Source organism: Mobula hypostoma, chromosome 5, assembly GCF_963921235.1.
Source record: "Mobula hypostoma chromosome 5, sMobHyp1.1, whole genome shotgun sequence".
Classification (NCBI taxonomy): domain Eukaryota; kingdom Metazoa; phylum Chordata; class Chondrichthyes; order Myliobatiformes; family Myliobatidae; genus Mobula; species Mobula hypostoma.
Window position 1 is genome coordinate 1,641,375 of NC_086101.1, and position 23,895 is coordinate 1,665,269.

Consider the following 23,895-nt stretch of genomic DNA (forward strand, 5'->3'; position numbering starts at 1 on the left):
GTGGCTGGGGTGAAAATAAATGATGTTAAAAGTTCAAGCAAAGCCACAAATAGAAAGGTTGTGAGTGGTGGTAAAAATCTTCTGAGGCATATATATTTCAATGCTAGGAGTATTGAGGGAGTTAGATATGGCCCTTGTGGCTACAGGGGTCAGGGGGTATGGAGGGAAGGCTGGGGCGGGGTTCTGAGTTGGATGATCAGCCATGATCATAATAAATGGCGGTGCAGGCTCGAAGGGCCAAATGGCCTACTCCTGCACCTATTTTCTATGTTTCTATTGCGGGGAAGGCAGATGAGTTGAGGGCGTGGATTGACACATGGAATTATGACATTATAGTGTTACGTACCCCGTAACTGGGTTGCCAAACCAGCAGAAATGGATCACTCAGTTGGAGTCTGGATTACTGGAACTAAGAAAGTTTTATTAAAGAAATAAGCAACACAGTACTCTAATAGTAAGGATATAAATGCAACAGGTTAGCAATGAATAAACACACATGTACACAGAACTAGGATAATAGGATCAATCAAGCTCTATCGTCGTCTAGGAGTAAATGAACAGTTTCAAAGTGACAGAGTTCAGTTTAGTTCAGTTCTCAGTAATCGCCGTCGCCGTGGGAGAGAGAGAGAGAGAGTGCGAATGAATATTCAAATCCGATTCCAAACAGACCTTCGATATTCCTCACAGTCAGCTTTCGGGGGAGCCCTTTGTAATGTCTTCTGAGGTCACCGACTGTGACCCCTCCATTCCTCTACAGTGAACCTGGCACACAGGCAAGGGCGGACACATACCAGGTTCCCGCCGATCGTTCCTTTCCACCCTGTGCGTCTATGGCTTGGTCCCGCGACCAGCCCTCCAAAAACCCCCACCGACTTGTGGGAGGCACACCGCTTCCAGGGTCTCGTTACCTCGTGGTGTCGTGTGTGTGTCCTGCCTTAGCGAACCTATCCCTTTTTATCCCCCTGCTGGGGTATCGCCTGTCCATCACACTTCAAACAGTTCAGGGTTCAAAAAGGAGCCGATCTTGACAGTTCTCAGACCGTGTCTCCTTCCGTTAAGCTCTCTCGTCTCTTCATTAACATTTCCAAATGCTGCTCCATTGTCTTTCTTATCTCTCTTTCTCCTGAAGACAGGTGGCAGATCAACTGCTGATCCCACTGGTGCCAGCACAGGACAGTTAACATCTTAATCTATGTGTACTTTTTGTAACCCTCTTTCGTCACAATAGCAATTAGTCAAACTTGGCTACAGGAGGGGCAGGACTGGCAGCTTAATATTCCAGGGTTCCGATGTTTCAGATGTGATCGAGGCAGAGGAATGAAAGGTGGGGGGGTGGTAGCATTGCTTGTCAGGGAAAATGTTATAGCAGTGCTCAGGCAGGACAGATCAGAGGGCTTGTTTACTGAGTCCTTATGGGTGGAGCTGAGAAACAGGAGAGGTATGGCTACATTAATGGGGTTGTATTATAGACCACCCAATAGTCAGCGAGAATTGGAGGAGCAAATCTGCAGAGAGATAGCAGGCAACTGCAGGAAACATAAAGTTGTGGTGGTAGGGGATTTTAATTTTCCGTACATTGATTGGGACTCCCATACTGTTAGAGGTCTAGATGGTTTAGAGTTTGTAAAATGTGTTCAGGAAAGTTTTCTAAATCAATATATAGAGATACCAACTAGAGGGGATGCAGTATTGGATCTCCTGTTAGGAAATGAGTTAGGACAAGTGATGGAAGTGTGTGTAGGGGAGCACTTTGGTTCCAGTGACCATAACACCATTAGTTTCAACTTGATCATAGACAAGGATAGATCTGGTCCTAGGGTTGAGGTTCTGAACTGGAAGAAGGCCAAATTTGAAAAAATGAGAAAGGATTTAAAAAACGTGGATTGGGACAGGTTGTTCTCTGGCAAAAATGTGATTGGTAAGTGTGAAGCCTTCAAAGGAGAAATTTTGAGAGCGCAGAGCTTGTATGTTTCTGTCAGGATTAAAGGCAAAGAGAATAGGAATAAGGAACCTTGGTTCTCAAGGGATATTGCAACTCTGATAAAGAAGAAGAGAAGAGTTGCATGACATGTATAGGAAACAGAGTAAATAAGGTGCTTGAGGAGTATAAGAAGTGCAAGAAAATACTTAAGAAAGAAATCAGGAGGGCTAAAGGAAGACATGAGGTTGCCTTGGCAGTCAAAGTGAAGGATAATCCAAAGAGCTTTTACAGGTATATTAAGAGTAAAAGAATTGTAAGGGATAAAATTGGTCCTCTTGAAGATCAGAGTAGTCGGCTATGTGCAGAACCAAAGGAAATGGGGAAGATCTTAAATGTTTTTTTTGCATCTGTATTTACTAAGGAAACTGACATGAAGTTTATGGAATTAAGGGAAACAAGTAGTGAAATCATGGAAACTGTACAGATTGAAAAGGAGGAGGTGTTTGCTACCTTGAGGCAAATTAAAGTGGATAAATCCCCAGTACGTGACAGGGTATTCCCTTGGACCTTGAAGGAGACTAGTGTTGAAATTGCAGGGGCCCTAGCAGATATATTTAAAATGTCGGTGTCTACAGGTGAGATGCTGGAGGATTGGAGAATGGCTCATGTTGTTCCGTTGTTTAAAAAAGGATTGAAAAGTAATCTGGGAAATTATAGGCCGGTAAGTTTGATGTCGGTAGTGGGTAAGTTATTGGATGGAGTACTAAGAGACAGAATCTACAACATTTGGATAGACAGGGACTTATTAGAGAGAGTCAACATGGCTTTGTGCGTGGTAGGTCATGTTTGACCAATCTATTGGAGTTTTCCGAGGAGGTTACCAGGAATGTAGATGAAGGGAAGGCAGTGGATATTGTCTTCATGGACTTCAGTAAGGCCTTTGACAAGGTCCCGCATGGGAGGTTAGTTAGGAAAATACAGTCGCTAGGTATACATGGAGAGGTGGTAAATTGGATTAGACATTGGCTCAATGGAAGAAACCAAAGAGTGGTGGTAGAAAATTGCTTCTCAGAGTGGAGGCCTGTGACTAGTGGTGTGCCACAGGGATCAGTGCTGGGTCCATTGTTATTTGTCATCTATATCAATGATCTGGATGATAATGTGGTAAATTGGATCAGCAAATTTGCTGATGACACAAAGATTGGAAGTGTAGTGGACAGTGAGGAAGGTTTTCAAAGCTTGCAGAGGGACTTGGACCAGCTGGAAAAATGGGCTGAAAAATGGCAAATGGAGTTTAATACAGACAGGTGTGAAGAACATACAGGGTTAATGGTAAGGCACTGAGGAGTGCAGTGGAACAGAGGGATCTGGGAATACAGATACAAAATTCCCTAAAAGTGGCGTCACAGGTAGATAGGGTCGTAAAGAGAGCTTTTGGTACATTGACCTTTATTAATCAAAGTATTGAGTATAAGAGCTGGAATGTTATGATGAGGTTGTATAAGGCATTGGTGAGGCCAAATCTGGAGTATTGTGTTCAGTTTTGGTCATCAAATTACGGGAAGGATACTAATAAGGTTGAAAGAGTGCAGAGAAGGTTTACAAGGATGTTGCCGGGACTTGAGAAACTCAGTTACAGAGAAAGGTTGAATAGGTTAGGACATTATTCCCTGGAGCGTAGAAGAATGAGGGGAGATTTGATAGAGGTATATAAAATTATGATGGGTATAGATAGAGTGAATGCAAGCAGGCTTTTTCCACTGAGGCAAGGGGAGAAAAAAACCAGAGGACATGGGTTAAGGGTGAGGCGGGAAAAGTTTAAAGGGAACATTAGGCGGGGGCTTCTTCACACAGGGAGTGGTGGGATTGTGGAATGAACTGCCAGACGAGGTGGTAAATGCGGGTTCTTTTTTAACATTTAAGAATAAATTGGACAGGTACATGGATGGAAGGTGTATGGAGGGATATGGTCCGTGTGCAGGTCAGTGGGACTAGGCAGAAAATGATTCGGCACAGCCAAAAAGGGCCAAAAGGCCTGTTTCTGTGCTGTAGTTTCTACGGTTTCTATGATGTAATGTTGAGACATTATAAAGCACTGGTGAGGCCTCACTTGGAATATTGTGAGCAATATTGGGCCCCCCCCTATCTTCGAAAAGATGTGTTGAAACTGGAGAAGGTTCAAAGGAGGTTCACAAAAATGATTCCAGGATTGAATGTCTTGTCATATCAAGGATATTTGATGGCTCTGGGCTTGTATTCTCTCGAATTCAGAAGAATGAGGGGTGACCTCATTGAAACCTACCAAATGGTGCAAGTCCTCGATAAAGTAGGTGTGGAGAGAATGCTTCCTGTGGTGGGATAGTGTAAGACCAGAGGACACAGCCTCAGAATAAAGGGGGGATCTTTTAGAATGGAGATAAGGAGGAATTTCTTTAGACAGAGTGGTGAATCTGTGGAATTCTTTGCCACAGGCAGTTGTGGAGGCTGTCTATGTTTTAATGGTTTCAAAGTTTCAAAGGTGCATTGAATGTCAGATAAACGTATACAATATACATCCTGAAATGCTTTTTCTTCATAACCATCCATGAAAACAGACGAGTGCCCCCAAAGAATGAATGACAGTTAAATGTTAGAACCCCAAAGCCCCCCCCAACACCCCTCCCTCCCTCGCGTAAGCAGCAGCAAAGCAACGATCCCCCGTCCCCCACCAGCAAAAAGGAAGCATTGGCCCAGCGCCCCTCACCGAGCACTCAAGCATGCAGCAAAGACACAGACTTGCAAGTACCCCAAAGACTACTCGTTCACCCAGTGTTCGACATACCACAGGCTCTCTCTCTCTCCCTAATAAGGGAGAAAGCGGTGTCTCTGTTTCACAGTGAGATGGGAGACATAACAAACAACTTGCTGGTTTACGATGTTAAAAGTTCGATGTGTTGCTTTTTCTGAGCACTGCGCCCAAAGAGCTTCGGTCTCTGGGCACATAGCTAAAGATCTTCCGACACCCTTGACACACCAACCTCCAGCCGGGACACCGACCTTTGATCTGCCCATCTCCAGAGCCATGAGATCTTTGACCTCCTAGCTCTTAGGCCGCATCCTTGGCATGTCGGATAATGGCCAGTTATGAAATCCCGAGAGTGGGTCCCATTCCCGCAAAGAACCGAAGTCGGCGGGTAACTCCAGGTCAGGGTCTTCAAAAGAACCCTGAAAGGGAAAAATGAAGATATTAAAGATGGAAATGGAGCTGTTTCCAAAGATGCAAGTAAAGGAGTCGCCATTTAGTGACATAATATCTAAGCTCCACCCTCCTCTTCTATATATATTTAAGGCAGATTCATGGAACATAGAACATCGAATAGTACAGCACAGTACAGGCCCTTCGGCCCACAATGTTGTGCCAACCCTCAAACACTACCTCCCATATAACCCCCAACCTTAAATTCCTCCATATACCTGTCTAGTAGTCTCTTAAACTTCAATTCTTGATTGGTCAGGAAGGGATACGGGGAGAAGGCAGCAGATTGGGGCTGAGAGGAAAATTGGATCAGCCATGATGAAATGGTGGAGCAGACTTGATGGGCCAAATGGCCTAATTCTGCTCCTGTATCTTATGGTCTAAATACTGTTCCATAGCTCAGTATACATGAGCCAATTACCTGTTGTGTGATCAAACTCGTCAATTTTTCCAACATAGCCTGCGATTTCTACTCCTTTTTATATTATTATCACCCAGTACCCACTCTTTACAAACCCAAGAATTCTTCCAGTTTCTTACTTTCTTACTTTCTTTATATACTCGAAGAACATCTGCTGCGTTGCCTTTCTTTTAAATTTGACTATTCTTCGCTGCGCTTTTCTTTGAAATCGAGTGTTATGCTGCATTTGAACAGGTCAGTAGTTGTCTCATCATCACTGTTAGATATTGTAACTTCAAAACATTAAACTAATTCAAAGAAAGACATTAGTCTGTGAGTGTGGATCTAACTTCAAGTTCTCTTTCAGCGAGACGCATACAGTACATATCGTGATAGTATGGTAATATGCACTTTACATATTTATACATATAACTCATAATCAGTTATTTAAAATGTATATATGCACAAGATTACTCAAATACTATTGAAATATTAAATGTACAACAGTATGGAAAGAAGCTGTGATGATGTTACATTGGTCTTGGTTGGAACAGTGTTGTAAACCAGAAGCAGAGAAGTCAGAGTGGAAGGAGGCATAAAGTGCCAGAGAACTAGAAGTTCATGGCGATCCTTATCAACTGATCATGTACTCTCTGCTTCACCCAGAAGGGTGATCCCTATATAGAGGGAAGAAAAGAAGTTAGCTAGCATGTGTTGCACCTCCAGGAATTGTCTTTGAGAAAGGGGTTCATGTTGGTGGAATCTGGAAATTGTGGAGAGAGATGGTCTCTTTGGAAAATGAAAGGGGAGGGGTCATTGTGTTTAGGGACGGCAGTTCATTAAAGGTGGATGATTATAGAATGTGGTGCAATAGAAAGCGAGGACAGTGGGAAGTCTGTCCTCAGTAGGGTATAGGAAAAGGTTGAAAGACGTATAGGTTATGAGGCCTGTTAATAGTTTTGGAGGAACCACAGTTAGAGAAAAGAAGCAAGTTTTAGGCATCACTAAGGAGACTAACAAATTGGCAGAATGCAGTGGGGTCTTGGCAGGGAGGAGTGAAATCAAGATAAATATGGAATTTTATGGGCTTTTACAGTTCTACTGTTCTCACCTTCCACCCCACCACTTTTACAGATGATCCTGTGTAATCTCCACTGCCTTCGAAATTTATATCTGTTAATAAAGGGAGGACCTTAGAATCCTACATTTATGAAATTGCATCAACTCTCCAAGGTGCACGAGAATGATTTTGAGAATGACATGGTTAACATATGAGGAGAATCTGATGGCTCTGGACCTGAATTCGCTGGACTTTTAGAAGAATGAGGGGTTGTAACCAATTTTAAATAGATGATTTGAATTTCAATAGATCATTGAAACCCAATGGATATTGAAAAGCCTAGATAGAGTGGATGTGGAGAGGATATTTTCTATAGTGGAGGAGTTTAGGACCAGAAGGCACAGCATTAGAATAAAGAACAGAGATGAGGAGAAATTTCTTTAGCCACAGTTTATGTGAAGAACAAGAGGATGAGTCGTGTGAGAATAGGACCAGTCAGGTGCGATACTGGAAACGTGTGCATGGAGTCGGAGGAGGAAGCGGAGGTACTTAATGAATACTTTGCTTCAGTATTCACCAGGGAAAAAGATCTTGGCAATTGTGGGGATGACTTACAGCGGACTGAAACACTTGAGCATATAAACATTAAGAAAGAGGATGTGCTGGAGCTTTTGGTAAACATGAAGTTACATAAGTCACTGGGACTGGATAAGATATGCCCCAGCCTATTGTGGGAAGTGAGGGAGGAGATTGCTGAGTCTCATGATGATCTTTGCATCATATAGGGACGGGAAAGTACCGGAGGATTGGAGGGTTGCTCCAATTGTTCAATTGTTGTTCCCTTGTTCAAGAAAGGGAGTAGAGATAACGCAGGAAATTATAGATCAGTGAGCCTGACCTCAGTGGTGGGCAAGTTGTTGGAAAAGATCCTGAGAGGCAGGATTTATGAGCATTTGTAGATAGTCAACATGGCATTGCCAAGGGCAGGCCGTTCCCTATGAGCCTGATTGAATTTTCTGAGGATGTTACAAAACACATCCTCATGTTTGTAGATAGTTTGTATTCTGCATGGAGGTCAGTGACCGGTGGAGTGCCTCAGGGATCTGCTCTGCGGCCCCTACTCTTTGTGATTTTTATAAATGACCTGGATGAGGAAGTGGAGGGATGGGTTAGTAAATTTGCTGATGACACGAAGGTTGGGGGTGTTGTGGATAGTCTGGAGGGTTGTCAGCGGTTACAGTGGAACATCGATAGGATCCAGAACTGGGCTGAGAAGTGGCAGATGGACTTCAACCCAGATAAGTGTGAAGTGGTTCATTTTGGTAGGTCAAATTGAAGACAGAATATAATATAAATGGTAAGACTCTTGGCAGTGGGATAGATCTGAGAGATCTTGGGGTCTGTGTCACTAGGACTCTCAAAGCTGCTGTGTAGGTTGATAGAGCTGTTAAGAAGACGTATGGTGTGTTGGCATTCATCAACCATGAGATTGTGTTCAAAAGCCATGAGGTAATGTTACAGCTATGTAAGACCTTGGTCAGACCGCACTTGGAGTACTGTGTTCCGTTCTGGTCACCTGACTACAGGAAGGATGTGGATGCTATAGGGTGCAGAGGAGATTTACAAGGATTTTGCCTGGATTGGGGAGCATACCTTATGAAAATAGCCTGAGTGAACTCGGCCTTTTCTCCTCGGAGCAACAGAAGATGAGAGGTGACCTGATAGAGGTGTATAAGATGATGAGAGGCATTGATCATTTGGATAGTCAGAGGCTTTTTCCTAGGGCTGAAATGGCTAACAGGAGGGGGTATCGTTTTAAGATGCTTGGAAATTGGTACTGAGGGGATGTCAGGGGTAAGTTTTTCACACGGAGAGTGAGTGCATGGAATGCATTGCTAGCAACGGTGGTGGAGGTGGATACAATAGGGTCTTTTAAGAGACTTCTGGATAGGTACATGGAGCTTAGACAATTAGAGGGTTACGTGCTAGGGAAATTCTAGGCAGTCTGTAGAGTAGGTTACATAGTTGGCACAACATTGTGGTCCAAAGGGCCTGCAATGTGCTGTAAATTTCTATGTTGTATGTTCTATGTTCAGCTGTCTGTGAAGGCCAAGTCATTGAGTATATTTAAAGCAGAGATTGATAGTTTCTTGATTAGTCAGGGCATTAAAGGTTCCGGGGAGAAGGCCAGAGAATGGGTTTGTGAAGGATAATATATCAGTCATGATGGACTGGTGGAGGAGACTCGATGGGCTGAATGGCCTAATTCTGCTTCTGTATTGTATGGTCCTTTACTCAGGCAGGAAGTGAGCCTAAATTCACCCTGTCTGCACCATGTGGTGAGAATGTCCTCAACAAAGTACACCTTGCCTGTAGACAACCAGGCTAACCACCCAACTGTAGTTCAGTACTGTATTCCAGCAGATTTTAATTATGTCTCTGCATTACCTGCACAACCTCCAGGTGGACTTGGACCTGCTCTGGCTCCAAGACAGGGAAGCTTATAGTTAACGTTGAAAAGCAAATCCTGTTTTGACATGTTGTTAATCATTTCATTCTCATCTGCTTCATCCAGATTTCTCCATCCCATACAAGATTATCGACGGGCTTGGGCTTTTTCTGGTGATAGCTATGATAATTTATATTCTCGTGCTTTACCTGCATCCTGAAACTAAGCTCCAAAGATCATTCTTGATAAAGACCAGTAAGTCCAAACAACTATATTTTGTGATTTTCTTTCTGATTTCTTTCTTTGAACATATGGGAATTCTGGCTCTGAAGTTTCAGCCAGATCAGAGATAGCTTTTGGTACCTGCTGGCACTTGGATAAAATATCTTACAAACTATCTCTAGTTTGAAAAAGACATTGGATTGTTGTCTTCAGATTGTGTGGGTCAATTAATAGATGAAAAAGTGCAATAATCATAAAATCAGGATGACAAGAGTGGCCAACAGATTGTTTGAGAAGGTTTACAAAACTAAGAAATAATGCCCAAGTCAGAATGACATGTGGCCAATGGATTGAGAAAGTTTCCAAGCACTTGTCACTCTTGTTTTTGTTCGTGAGGCTGAATTGCGCAGTATGGTAACTACGGTAACTTGCTGCATAAAAGGGTGGAGGTGTGGAGATTCTGTCCGTTGCTGAAACACCAAGATAAATACGTTTTGCCAAGCATTTGTGCAAGTTAGCCAGTGTTTATAAGTGAGTTGCAAATGGGACCCTGCATGGGGCATTACCCGATAGTGGAAAACTGAATTTACAGAAATTAAATTTATTCAAGGATTTGGGGCATCATGAGTAAGGCCACAGCTCATAATTTCCCTCCCACAGCAACAACAATACTTCAAACTCTTTCATTAAGTTTCTCAGATGCAATACAAATCTTTAAGAGACATTTAGACTGGCTCTTGAATGGGCAAGGCATGCAGGAAACAGACGATGTAGACAGATAGGATCAGTGCAGACAGGCAGAAAAGTTAGTAAAGATATGATGGGCTGAAGGGCCCCATTTTGTGCTCTGCAAGCCTTTCTCCATGTAAATGCACATACCCTGTTGAAAAGGACTATGAATGGTCAAACAAGCAGAAATTCCAGACAGTTCCATTACTAAATAATTAGTTAAATTGCCAGGGTGGTGGAGTGTGCAAGCATGATGTGTGTACATTCCTGAATCATGCTCTCAAATGTAATCTCCACAGATCATCGTTATTTTTTCCTGGTGTATGGGGGCTTATCAGTGGTTATTTCCGCAGCACCAATTTACAGAGGACACAACAACAGTGAGTATTAATGGTGTGAATGGGAACAACACAAGTAATGATAGTACAGTATTGTAGTAATCAGGTTTACTGTTAGAACAGTGCAAAAGAGTTGCATCCATTCTTTTTAAAGGTTTCAAAGGTACATTTAATGTCAGAGAAATGTATACAATATACATGCCGAAATTCTTTTTTTTTCCACAATTATCCACAAAAAAACAGAGGAATGCCCCAAAGAATGAATGACCGTTAAAAGTCAAAAGCCCAAAACCACCCCCCCAGCTCCCCCCATGTGTAGGCAGCAGCAAAGCAACGATCCCTACCCCCCCCCACTAGCAAAAGAAAGCATCAAGCACTCAAGCATGCAGCAAAGCATTAATAAAGACACACACTTAGAGTATCCCAAAGATTACTCGTTCACCTGGTGTTCGACATACGACAGACTCTCTCTCTCCCCCTAATGAGGGAGAAAGAGGTGTCTCAGTTTGAGAGTGAGAGGGGAGACATAACAAGCAACTCGCTGATTTACGATGTTAAAAGTCTGATGCGTCACTTTTTCTGGGCTCTGTGCCCAAAGAACGCGGGTCTCTGGGCACACAGCCAGCAGCCAACTTGCTGCTTTCGATCTTCCGTCTCCCACAACAGATGGATTTCCTGAGGAGGCACCGACCTCGAGTCCGCCTGCCACCAGAGCCACAAAATCCCAGAACCCGGAAGGTGTGCTAGTCTCCTAGGCCGCGTCCTTATGTCGACTAGAGGCCAGTCGTCAGGCCCTGAGAGCAAGTCCCATTCCCGCAAAGAACCGAAGTCAGCGTGTAACTCCAGGTCAGGGTCTTCAAGAGAACTCTGAAAGGGAAAAATAGAGATATTACAGATAGAAATAGAGCTGTTTCCAAAGATGCAAGCAAAGGAGTTGCTGTTCGGTGCCATTGTCTCCTAAGCTGCACCCCTAACAAAAGAACAGTTCCCTTCACCAATGCATGAGCCATCGTCAACCACGTCTCTGAGTGTGTGATACTGGAACTGCTCTTTGGGAATGAGACTGGGCAGGTGACAGAAGTTGCATCCAGTCACCACAATGCCTTTACTTTTAAAGTAGAGAGATCCTAGATTGGAGAAAGGCCAATTTTGATGTTATCAGAAATGATCTGGCACGTGTGGATTTGGACAGGCTATCTTCTGGCAAAGATGTACTTGGTAAATGGGAGGCATTCAAAAGTGAAATTCAGAGAGTATAAAGCTTGTTTATGTCTGTCAGAGGCAAAAATAACAAGTGTAGGGAACCGTAGTTTTCAAGAGATATTAAGGCCTCACTTAAGAGAAAAAAGGAGATGCAGAGCAAGTTTAAAACTTTGCCCAGCGAACATCGGAAGTTTTACAAAGAACATAGAACATAGAAACATAGAAAATAGGTGCAGGAGTAGGCCATTTGGCCCTTCGAACCTGCACCGCCATTTATTATGATCATGGCTGATCCTCCAACTCAGAACCCCGCCCCAGCCTTCCCTCCATACCCCCTGACCCCCGTAGTCACAAGGGCCATATCTAACTCCCTCTTAAATATAGCCAATGAACTGGCCTCAACTGTTTCCTGTGGCAGAGAATTCCACAGATTCACCACTCTCTGTGTGAAGAAGTTTTTCCTAATCTCGGTCCTAAAAGGCTTCCCCTTTATCCTCAAACTGTGACCCCTCGTTCTGGACCTCCCCAACATCGGGAACAATCTTCCTGCATCTAGCCTGTCCAAACCCTTTAGGGTTTTATACGTTTCAATCAGATCCCCCCTCAATCTTCTAAATTCCAACGAGTATAAACTTAGTTCATCCAGTCTTTCATCATATGAAAGTCCTGCCATCCCAGGAATCAATCTGGTGAACAACAGGAATTCTGCAGATGCTGGAAATTCAAGCGACACACATCAAAGTTGCTGGTGAACGCAGCAGGCCAGGCAGCATCTGTAGGAAGAGGTGCAGTCGACGTTTCAGGCCGAGACCCTTCGTCAGGACTAACTGAAGGAAGAGTGAGCAAGGGATTTGAAAGTGGGAGGGGGAGATCCAAAAGAACAAAGAAGGTTCACCAGATTGATTCCTGGGATGGCAGGACTTTCATATGAAGAAAGACTGGATGAACTAGGCTTGTACTCATTGGAATTTAGAAGATTGAGGGGGGATCTGATTGAAACGTATAAAATCCTAAAGGGATTGGACAGGCTAGATGCAGGAAGATTGTTCCCGATGTTGGGGAAGTCCAGAACGAGGGGTCACAGTTTGTGGATAAAGGGGAAGCCTTTTAGGACTGAGATTAAGAAAAACTTCTTCACACAGAGAGTGGTGAATCTGTGGAATTCTCTGCCACAGGAAACAGTTGAGGCCGGTTCATTGGCTATATTTAAGAGGGAGTTAGATATGGCCCTTGTGGCTACGGGGATCAGGGGGTATGGAGGGAAGGCTGGTGCAGGGTTCTGAGTTGGATGATCAGCCATGATCATAATAAATGGCGGTGCAGGCTCAAAGGGCCGAATGGCCTACTCCTGCACCTATTTTCTATGTTTCTATGCCTTCTAACAACACTGCGCAGCACTTTGAGTGTCCTATGGACATGCACCCCAAGATCTCGCTAGAGCTCCACACTGCCAAGACTCTAATATTATATTCTGTCTTCATATTTGTCCTACCAAAATGAACCACTTCACACATATCTGGGTTGAACTCCATCTGGCACTTCTTAGCCCAGTTCTGCATCCTATCGATGTCCCGCTGTAACCTCTGACAACCTCCAGACTATCCACAACACCCCCAACTTTTGTGTCATCAGCGAACTTACTAACTCACCCTTCTACTTCCTCATCCAGGTTCATTTATAAAAATCACAGAGAGGTGGGATCCCAGAACACCACTGGTCACCGTCCTTCCATGCTGAATATGGACCATCTACAACCACCCTTTGCCTTCTGTGTGCAAGCTAATTCTGGATCTACAGAGCAAGGTCTCCTTGGATCCCATGCCTCAATACTTTCTGAATGAGCCTTGCATGGGGAACCTTATCAAATGCCTTACTGAAATCCATATACACTACATCTACTGCTCGACCTTCATCAATGTGTTTTGTTACATCCTCAAAGAATTCAATCAGATTTGTCAGGCGTGACCTGCCCTTGACAAAGCCATGCTGACTATCCCTCATCCAATCAGGGTTTCCACTCTCCCACCTTGTTTACAATTAAATTCCAGTCCTTACTTAGAGCAAGACCTTCATCTCAGTTAAAATTCTTTTCCTCCAGTTTTACTTCAATGGCTTCCTTCATCAGGGGGCCCCAAGAGCCATTGGCGCTTCGACCAGATGGACTACATTCCAGAGTCCTGAAAGGTTGCTGAAGAGATGGCAATGCATTGGTCATGATCTTTCAAGTTTCACTTGATTTGGGCATGGTCCCACAGAACTGGAAGATTGCAAATGTCACACCACTCTTAAAGAAGGGAGGAAGGCAGAAGAAAGGAAATTATAGGCCAGTTAGCCCAACCTCAGTGGTTGGGAAAGTGTTAGAGTCTATTATTGAGGACGATGTTTCAAGGTACTTGGACAATAATGACAAAATAAGTCAAAGTCAGCATTGTTTCTGTAAAGGGAAATCTTGCCTGACAAACTTGTTAGAGATCTTTGAGGAAGTAACAAGCAGGGTGGACAAAGGAGAGGCAGGGGATGCCAAACATTTAGATTTTCAGAAGGCATTTGATAAGGTGCCACACATGAAGCCACTTAACAAGATAAAATCTTATGGCGTTACAGGAGAGATACTGGCATGGATAGAAGATGGCCGACAGGCAGGAGGCAGCGAGTGGCAATAAAAGTGGCCTTTTTTGGTTGGCTGCCAGTGACTAGTGGTGTTCTTCAGGGGTCAGTACTGGGACCGCTACTTTTCACTTTGTTTGTCAATGATTTAGATCATGGAATTGATGGCTTTGTGGCAAAGCTTTTGGCTTGTATGAAGATAGGTGGAAGGGTAGGTAGGGCTGAAGAATTATGATTACAGCAGGACTTAGACAAATTGGAAGAATGGGCAAAAAAGTGGCAGATAAAATATGTTGGGAAATGTAAGTTAATGCAGTTTGATAAAAGAAACAATAGTGTGGATTATTAACTAAATGGGGAGAATATTCAAACATCAGTGGTGCAGAGGGTCCTGTGCAAGAAGGTTAATTTACCGTTTAAGTCTGTGGTAAAGAAGGCAAATACAATGTTGGCCATTTATTTCTAGGGAAATAGAATATAAAAGCAAGGGGATAATGCTGAGCCTTTATAAGACACTAGTCAGGCTGCGTTTGGAGTATTGTCAACAGTTTTGGGCCCCATGTCTCAGAAAGGATGTGTTGTCATTGGAGAGAGTCCAGAGAAGGTTCACAAGGATGATTCTGTGAATGAAGAGATTAATACTTCATTAAAACTTGTGTGGATGAGTGTGTGCCCACAAAGACTTACCTGTCTTGTATCGGAAGGATAGGAAGGTAGGCAGAGGGGGAGGTGTGGCTTTATTGGTAAGAAATTATATTAAATCATTAGAAAGAGGTGATATAGGATTGGAAGGTGCAGAATCTTTATGGGTTGAGCTAAGAAATCACAGGGGTAAAAGGACCCTGGTAGCAGTTATTTATAGGCCTCCAAACAGCTGCAGTGATGTGGACTACAAATTACAACAGGAAATAGAAAAGGCTTGTCAGAAGGGCAGTGTTATGATAATTGTGGGGAATTTTAACATGCGAGTGGATTGGGAAAATCAGGTCGGCACTGGATCTCAAGAGAGAGAATTTGTAGAATGTCTGCGAGATGGCTTTTTAGAACAGCTTGTTGTTGAGCCCACTAGGGGATTGGCTGTACTGGATTGGGTATTGTGTAATGAACTGGAGGTGATTAGAGAGATTGAGGTGAAGGAACCCTTAGGAGACAGTGATCATAACATGATTGAGTTCACTGTGAAATTTGAAAAAGAGAAGCCGAAATCTGATGTGTCGGTATTTCAGTGGAGTAAAGGAAATTACAGTGGCATGAAAGAGGAACTGGCCAAAGTTGACTGGAAAGAGACACTGGCGGGAAAGACGGCAGAGCAGCAGTGGCTGGAGTTTATGCGAGAAGTGAGGAAGGTGCAAGACAGGTATATTCCAAAAAAGAAGAAATTTTCGAATGGAAAAAGGATGCAACCGTGGTTGACAAGAGAAGTCAAAGCCAAAGTTAAAGCAAAGGAGAGGGCATACAAGGAAGTGAAAATTAGTGGGAAGACAGAGGATTGGGAAGTTTTTAAAAGCTTACAAAAGGAAACTAAGAAGATCATTAAGAGGGAAAAGATTAACTATGAAAGGAAGCTAGCAAATAATATCAAAGAGGATACTAAAAGCTTTTTCAAATATATAAAGAGTAAAAGACAGGTGAGAGTAGATATAGGGCCGATAGAAAATGATACTGGAGAAATTGTAATGGGAGATAAGGAGATGGCAGAGGAACTGAACGAGTATTTTGCATAAGTCTTCACTGAGGGAGATATCAGCAGTGTACCAGACACTCAAGGGTGGCAGGGAAGAGAAGTGTGCGCAGTCACAATTACGACAGAGAAAGTACTCAGGAAGCTGAATAGTCTAAAGGTAGATAAATCTCCCGGACCAGATGGAATGCACCCTCGTGTTCTGAAGGAAGTAGCTGTGGAGATTGTGGGGACATTAGCGATGATCTTTCAAAAGTCAATAGATTCTGGCATGGTTCCGGAGGACTGGAAGATTGTAAATGTCACTCCACTATTTAAGGGTGAGGGGGGAAAAGTTTAAAGGGAACATTAGCGGGGGTTTCTTCACATAGAGAGTGGTGGGAGTATGGAATGAGCTGCCAGACGAGGTGGTAAATGCGGGTTGTTTTTTAACATTTAAGAATAAATTGGACAGATACATGGATGGGAGGTGTATGGAGGGATATGGTCCGTGTGCAGGTCAGTGGGACTAGGCAGAAAATGGTTCGGCACAGCCAAGAAGGGCCAAAAGGCCTGTTTCTGTGTTGTAGTTTTTCTATGGTTTAAGAAGGGGGCAAGGAAGCAAAAAGGAAATTATAGACCTGTTAGCTTGACATCGGTGGTTAGGAAGTTGTTGGAGTCAATTGTCAAGGATGAGGTTACAGAGTACCTGGAGGCATATGACAAGATAGGCAGAACTCAGCATGGATTCCTTAAAGGAAAATCCTGCCTGACAAACCTATTACAATTTTTTGAGGAAATTACAAGTAGGCTAGACAAGGGAAATGCAGTGGATATTGTATATTTGGATTTTCAGAAGGCCTTTGACAAGGTGCCACACATGAGGCTACTTAACAAGATAAGAGCCCATGGAATTACGGGAAAGTTACATATGTGGATAGAGCGTTGGCTGATTGGCAGGAAACAGAGAGTGGGAATAAAGGGATCCTATTCTGGTTGGCTGCCGGTTACCAGTGGTTTTCCACAGGAATCAGTGTTGGGGCCACTTCTTTTTACATTGTACATCAACGATTTGGATTATGGAATAGATGGCTTTGTGGCTAAGTTTGCATACAATACGAAGATAGGTGGAGGGGCCGGTAGTGCTGAGGAAATGGAGAGTCTGCAGAGAGACTTGGATAGATTGGAAGAATGGGCAAAGAAATAGCAAATGAAATACAATGTTGGAAAGTGTATGGTTATGCACTTTGGCAGAAGAAATAAACGGGCAGACTATTATTTAAATGGGGAAATAATTCGAAGTTCTGAGATGCAACGGGACTTGGGAGTCCTCGTGCAGGATACCCTTAAAGTTAACCTCCAGGTTGAGTCGGTGGTGAAGAAGGCGAATGCAATGTTGGCATTCATTTCTAGAGGAATAGAGTATAGGAGCAGGGATGTGATGTTGAGGCTCTATTAGGCGCTGGTGAGACCTCACTTGGAGTACTGTGGGCAGTTTTGGTCTCCGTATTTAAGAAAGGATGTGCTGACATTGGAGAGGGTACAGAGAAGATTCACTAGAATGGTTTCGGGATTGAGAGGGTTAACATATGAGAAACATTTGTCCGCTCTTGTATTCCTTGGAGTTTAGAAGAATGAGGGGAGACCTCATAGAAACATTTCAAATGTTGAAAGGCATGGACAGAGTGGATGTGGCAAAGTTGTTTCCCATGATGGGGGAGTCTAGTACGATGGGCATGACTTAAGGATTGAAGAGCGCCCATTCAGAACAGAATTGCAAAGAAATTTTTTTAGTCAGAGGGTGGTGAATCTATGGAATTTGTTGCCATGGATGGCAGTGGAGGCCAAGTCATTGGGTGTATTTAAGGCAGAGATTGATAGGTATCTGAGCAGCCAAGGCATCAAAGGTTATGGTGAGAAGGCAGGGCAGTGGGACTAAATGGGAGAATGGATCAGCTCGTGATAAAATGGCGGAGCAGACTCGATGGGCCGAATAGTCGACTTCTACTCCTTTGTCTTATGGTCTTATGGTCTTAAACCAAAAGCCCTGGATGAACCAGGAGGTACGTCATCTGCTGAAGACTAGATCTGTGGCATTCAAGTCTGGCAACCCAGGCCTGTGCCAGAAAACCAGGTACAGTGATGAAATGCTTTGCGAAGTTGGTCGTGACTAGACTGAACTCCTGCCTCGGCAAGGACCTGGACCCACTGCGTTTTGCCTACCGCTACAATAGGTCAACGGCAGACGCAATCTCAAATGTTCTCCACATGGCTTCAGACCACCTGGGCAACACAAACACCTGTGTCAGGATGCTGTTCATTGACCGTAGCTCAGCTTTTAATACCATCATTCCCACAATCCTGGTAGAAAAGTTGCAGAACCTGGGCATCTGTACCTCCCTCTGCAATTGGATCCTCGACTTCCTAACCAGAAGACCACAATCTGTGCGGATTTGTGATAATATATCCTCCTCGTTCACGATCAACACTGGTGCACCTCAGGGGTGCGTGCTTAGCCCACTGCTCTGCTCTCTATATACGCATGACTATGTGGCTAGGCATAGCTCAAATACCATCTATAAACTTGTTGACGATACAACCATTGTTGGTAGAATCTCAGGTGGTGACGAGAGGGCCTACAGGAGTGAGATATGCCAATAGTGGAGTGGTGTCGCAGCAAAAACCTGACGCCAGTAAGGCGAAAGATGATTGTGGACTTCAGGAAGGGTCAGGAATACCAATCCTCAGAGGGATCAGAAGTGGAGAGAGTGTGCAGCTTCAAGTTCCTGGGTGTCAAGATCTCTGAGGATCTAACCTGGTCCCAGCATATCGATGTAGTTATAAAGGCGGCAAGACAGCAGCTATACTTCATTAGGAGTTTGAAGAGATTAGGGATGTCAACAAAAACACTCAAAAACTTCTGTAGATGTACCGTAGCGAGCATTCTGACAGGCTGCATCACTGTCTGGTATTGGGGGGCTACTGCACAGGACCGAAAAAAGCTGCAGAAGATTGTAAATCTAGTTAGCTCTATCTTGGGTATTAGCTACAAAGTACCCAGGACATCTTCAGGGAGTAGTGTCCATTATTAAGGACCTCCAGCACCCAGGGCATGCCCTTTTCTCACTGTTACCATCAGGTAGGAGGTACAGAAGCCTGAAGGCACACACTCAGCGATTCAGGAACAGCTTCTTCCCCTCTGCCATCCAATTCCTAAATGGACATTAAACCCTTGTACAATACCTCACTTTTTTTTCATATACAGTATTTATGTTGCCTGGATTGGGGAACATGCCTTATGAGAATAGGTTGAGTGAACTCGGCCTTTTCTCCTTGGAGCGACAGAGGATGAGAGGTGACCTGATAGAGATGTATAAGATGATGAGAGGCATTGATCGTGTGGATAGTCAGAGGTTTTTTCCCAGGGCTGAAATGGTTGTCACAAGAGGATACAGGTTTAAGGTGCTGGGGAGTAGGTACAGAGGAGATGTCAGGGGTAAGTTTTTTACTCAGAGAGTGGTGAGTGCGTGGAATGGGCTGCTGGCAACTGTGGTGGAGTTGGATACGACAGAGTCTTTTAAGAGACATTTAGATAGGTACATGGAGCTTAGTAAAATAGAGGGCTATGGGTAAGCCTAGTAATTTCTAAGGTCGGGACATGTTTGGCACAACTTTGTGGGCCAAAGGGCCTGTATTGTGCTGCAGGTTTTCTATGTTTCTGTTTTTTGCACATTTTCAATCTATTCAAAACATGTATACTGCAATTGATTTACTTATTATTATTTTTTATTTTATTTATTTATTTTTCTCTTCTAGATTATGTATTGCATTGAACTGCTGCCTCTAGGTTAACAAATATCACGTCAAATGCCGGTGATAGTAAACCTGATTCTGATATGAGAAGCGCTTGGCAACTTTGGGCCTGTACTCAGTGCAATTTAGAAGAATGTGTAGGGATCTCATTGAGACCTACCAAATGTTGAAAGGACTAGACAGGGTGGATGTGGAGAGGATGTTTCCTATGGTGGGAGTATCCAGAACTAGAGGGCACAGCCTCAAAATTGACCTATTAGAAAATGAGTAAGGGAATTTTTTTTTTTGCCAGAGTAGTGATGGTCTGCCGGAGACTGCGGTGGAGGCCAAGAACGTGGGTATATTTAAGGTGGAAGTTGGTCGTTTCCTGATCAGTTAGGACATTGAAGGATATAGTGAGAAAGCAGGTGTGAGGTTGAGTGGGATCTGGGATCAACCATGGTGGAATGGCAGAGCAAACTGGATGGGCTGAAAGGAGCAGAATAAGGCCAATGTCTTATGGTGTCATGGCAATCTCCTCAATCTCTGCTTCCCTTTATTCCTCTGGAATACTGATACATTTCAATTTAGCAACACACATCAAATTTGCTGGTGAACACAGCAGGCCAGGCAGCATTTCTAGGAAGAAGTACAGTCGACGTTTCAGGCCGAGACCCTTCGTCAGGACTAACTGAAACGATGACTGTACCTCTTCCTAGAGATGCTGCCTGGCCTGCTGCATTCACCAGCAAATTTGATGTGTGTTGCTTGAATTTCCAGCATCTGCAGAATTCCTTGTGTTTACATTTCAATTTAGCTTCTCTTCATATTTCAGTGTGAATTCGATCACATTATGATCTCTCTTCCCTAAGGATTCTTTTTCCTTGAGCTTTCTAATCAATTCTGGTTCATTGAACAAAATCCTGTTCAGAATAGCTGATCCTTGTGAGGGCTTAATCATGAGCTACTCTCAAAAGCCATCTTGCAGGCACTCTAGAAAATCCCCCCGCCACACCCCGTAATCCAGCATCAACCTGGTTTTCCCAATCTCCCTGCATATTGAAGTTCCCCTTGACTATTGTAACATTGCCCTTTCGGCATGCATTTTCTGTCTCCCATTGTAATTTGTAGGGCACATCCTTACCACTGTTTGTACTGTTTGTCTTTTTACCCTTGCAGTTCCTTCGCTCTATCCACAACGATTCAACCCTTTGAACTCAATGTCACCTCTTTCTAATCATTTGATTTCACTTTTTACTGACAGAGCAATGCCGCCTCCTCTGCCTTCCAGCCTGTCCATAAGACCATAAGACAAAGGAGCAGAAGTAGGCCATTCGGCCCATCGAGTCTGCTCCGCCATTTTATCATGAGCTAATCCATTTTATCCTATTTAGTCCCACTACCCCGCCTTCTCACCATAACCTTTGATGCCCTGGCTACTCAGATACCTATCAATCTCTGCCTTAAATACACCCAATGACTTGGCCTCCACTGCTGCCCGTGGCAACAAATTCCACAGATTCACCACCCTCTGACTAAAAAAATGTTTTCTCATTTCTGTTCTGAAAGGGCGCCCTTCAATCCTGAAGTCATGCCCTCTCGTACTAGATTCCCCCATCATGGGAAACAACTTTGCCACATCCACTCTGTCCATGCCTTTTAACATTCGAAATGTTGCTATGAGGTCTCCCCTCATTCTTCTAAACTCCAAGGAATACAGTCCAAGAGCGGACAAACGTTCCTCATATGTTAACCCTCTCATTCCCGGAATCATTCTAGTGAATCTTCTCTGTACCCTCTCCAACGTCAGCACATCCTTTCTTAAATAAGGAGACCAAAACTGCCCACAGTACTCCAAGTGAGGTCTCACCAGCGCCTCATAGAGCCTGAACATCACATCCCTGCTCCTATACTCTATTCCTCTAGAAATGAATGCCAACATTGCATTCGCCTTGTTCACTATGGACTCAACCTGGAGGTTGACTTTAAGAGAATCCTGTATGAGGACTCCCAAGTCCCGTTGCATCTCAGAACTTTGAATTCTTTCCCCATTTAAATAATAGTCTGCCCGTTTATTTTTTCTGCCAAAGTGCATAACCATACACTTTCCAACATTGTACTTCATTTGCCATTTCTCTGCCCATTCTTCCAATCTATCCAAGTCTCTCTGCAGACTCTCCGTTTCCTCAGCACTACCAGCCCCTCCACCTATCTTCGTATCGTCAGCAAACTTACCACAAAGCCATCTATTCCATAATCCAAATCGTTGATGTACAATGTAAAAAGAAGCTGCCCCAACACTGATCCCTGTGGAACACCACTGGTAACCAGCAGCCAACCAGAATAGGATCATAGAAACATAGAAACATAGAAAATAGGTGCAGGAGTAGGCCATTCGGCCCTTCGAGCCTGCACCGCCATTTATTATGATCATGGCTGATCATCCAACTCAGAACCCCGCCCCAGCCTTCCCTCCATACCACCTGATCCCCGTAGCCACAAGGGCCATATCTAACTCCCTCTTAAATATAGCCAATGAACTGGCCTCAGCTGTTTCCTGTGGCAGAGAATTCCACAGATTCACCACTCTCTGTGTGAAGAAGTTTTTCCTCATCTCGGTCCTAAAAGGCTTCCCCTTTATCCTCAAACTGTGACCCCTTGTTCTGGACTTCCCCAACATCGGGAACAATCTTCCTGCATCTAGCCTGTCCAATCCCTTTAGGATTTTATACGTTTCAATCAGATCCCCGCTCAATCTTCTAAATTCCAACGAGTACAAGCCCAGTTCATCCAGTCTTTCTTCATATGAAAGTCCTGCCATCCCAGGAATCAATCTAGTGAACCTTCTTTGTTCTCCCTCTATGGCAAGGATATCTTTCCTCAGATTAGGGGACCAAAACTGCACACAATACTCCAGGTGTGGTCTCACCAAGGCCTTGTACAACTGCAGTAGTACCTCCCTGCTCCTGTACTCGATTCCTCTCACTATAAATGCCAGCATACCATTCGCCTTTTTCACCACCTGCTGTACCTGCATGCCCACTTTCAATGACTGGTGTATAATGACACCCAGGTCTCGTTGCACCTCCCCTTTTCCTAATCGGCCACCATTCAGATAATAATCTGTTTTCCTATTTTTGCCACCAAAGTGGATAACTTCACATTTATCCACATTAAATTGCATCTGCCATGAATTTGCCCACTCACCCAACCTATCCAAGTCACTCTGCACCCTCTTAGCATCCTCCTCACAGCTAACACTGCCACCCAGCTTCGTGTCATCTGCAAACTTGGAGATGCTGCATTTAATTCCCTCATCCAAGTCATTAATATATATTGTAAACAACTGGGGTCCCAGCACTGAGCCTTGCGGTACCCCATTAGTCACCGCCTGCCATTCTGAAAAGGTCCCGTTTATTCCCACTCTTTGCTTCCTGTCTGCTAACCAATTCTCCATCCACATCAATACCTTACCCCCAATACTGTGTGCTTTAAGTTTGCACACTAATCTCCTGTGTGGCACCTTGTCAAAAGCCTTTTGAAAATCCAAATATACCACATCCACTGGTTCTCCCCTATCCACTCTACTAGTTACATCCTCAAAAAATTCTATGAGATTCGTCAGACATGACTTTCCTTTCACAAATCCATGCTGACTTTGTCCGATGATTTCACCACTTTCCAAATGTGCTGTTATCACATCTTTGATAATTGACTCCAGCCCCACCACCGACGTTAGGCTAACCGGTCTATAATTCCCTGGTTTCTCTCTCCCTCCTTTTTTAAAAAGTGGGGTTACATTAGCCACTCTCCAATCCTCAGGAACTAGTGCAGAATCTAACGAGTTTTGAAAAATTATCACTAATGCATCCACTATTTCTTGGGCTACTTCCTTAAGCACTCTAGGATGCAGACCATCTGGCCCTGGGGATTTATCTGCCTTCAATCCCTTCAATTTACCTAACACCACTTCCCTACTAACAAGTATTTCGCTCAGTTCCTCCATCTCACTGGACCCCCTGCCCCTACTATTTCTGGAAGATTATTTATGTCCTCCTTAGTGAAGACAGAACCAAAGTAATTATTCAATTGGTCTGCCATGTCCTTGCTCCCCATAATCAATTCACCTGTTTCTGTCTGTAGGGGACCTACATTTGTCTTTACCAGTCTTTTCCTTTTTACATATCTATAAAAGCTTTTACAGTCAGTTTTTATGTTCCCTGCCAGTTTTCTCTCATAATCTTTTTTCCCCTTCCTAATTAAGCCCTTTGTCCTCCTC

The 23,895-nt window shown here is 43.8% G+C and overlaps 1 protein-coding gene across 1 annotated transcript in view; it reads left to right on the top strand.

Annotated features, from left to right (window-relative positions):
* LOC134346073 (uncharacterized) overlaps window positions 1–23,895 on the top strand; it is a 95,797-nt gene that overhangs the window by 27,636 nt on the left and 44,266 nt on the right. The window contains exons 6-7 of the mRNA XM_063047376.1: window positions 9,192–9,320; window positions 10,316–10,396. Coding sequence (XP_062903446.1) covers window positions 9,192–9,320; window positions 10,316–10,396 — 210 coding nt within the window. The remainder of the gene's footprint in view (window positions 1–9,191; window positions 9,321–10,315; window positions 10,397–23,895) is intronic.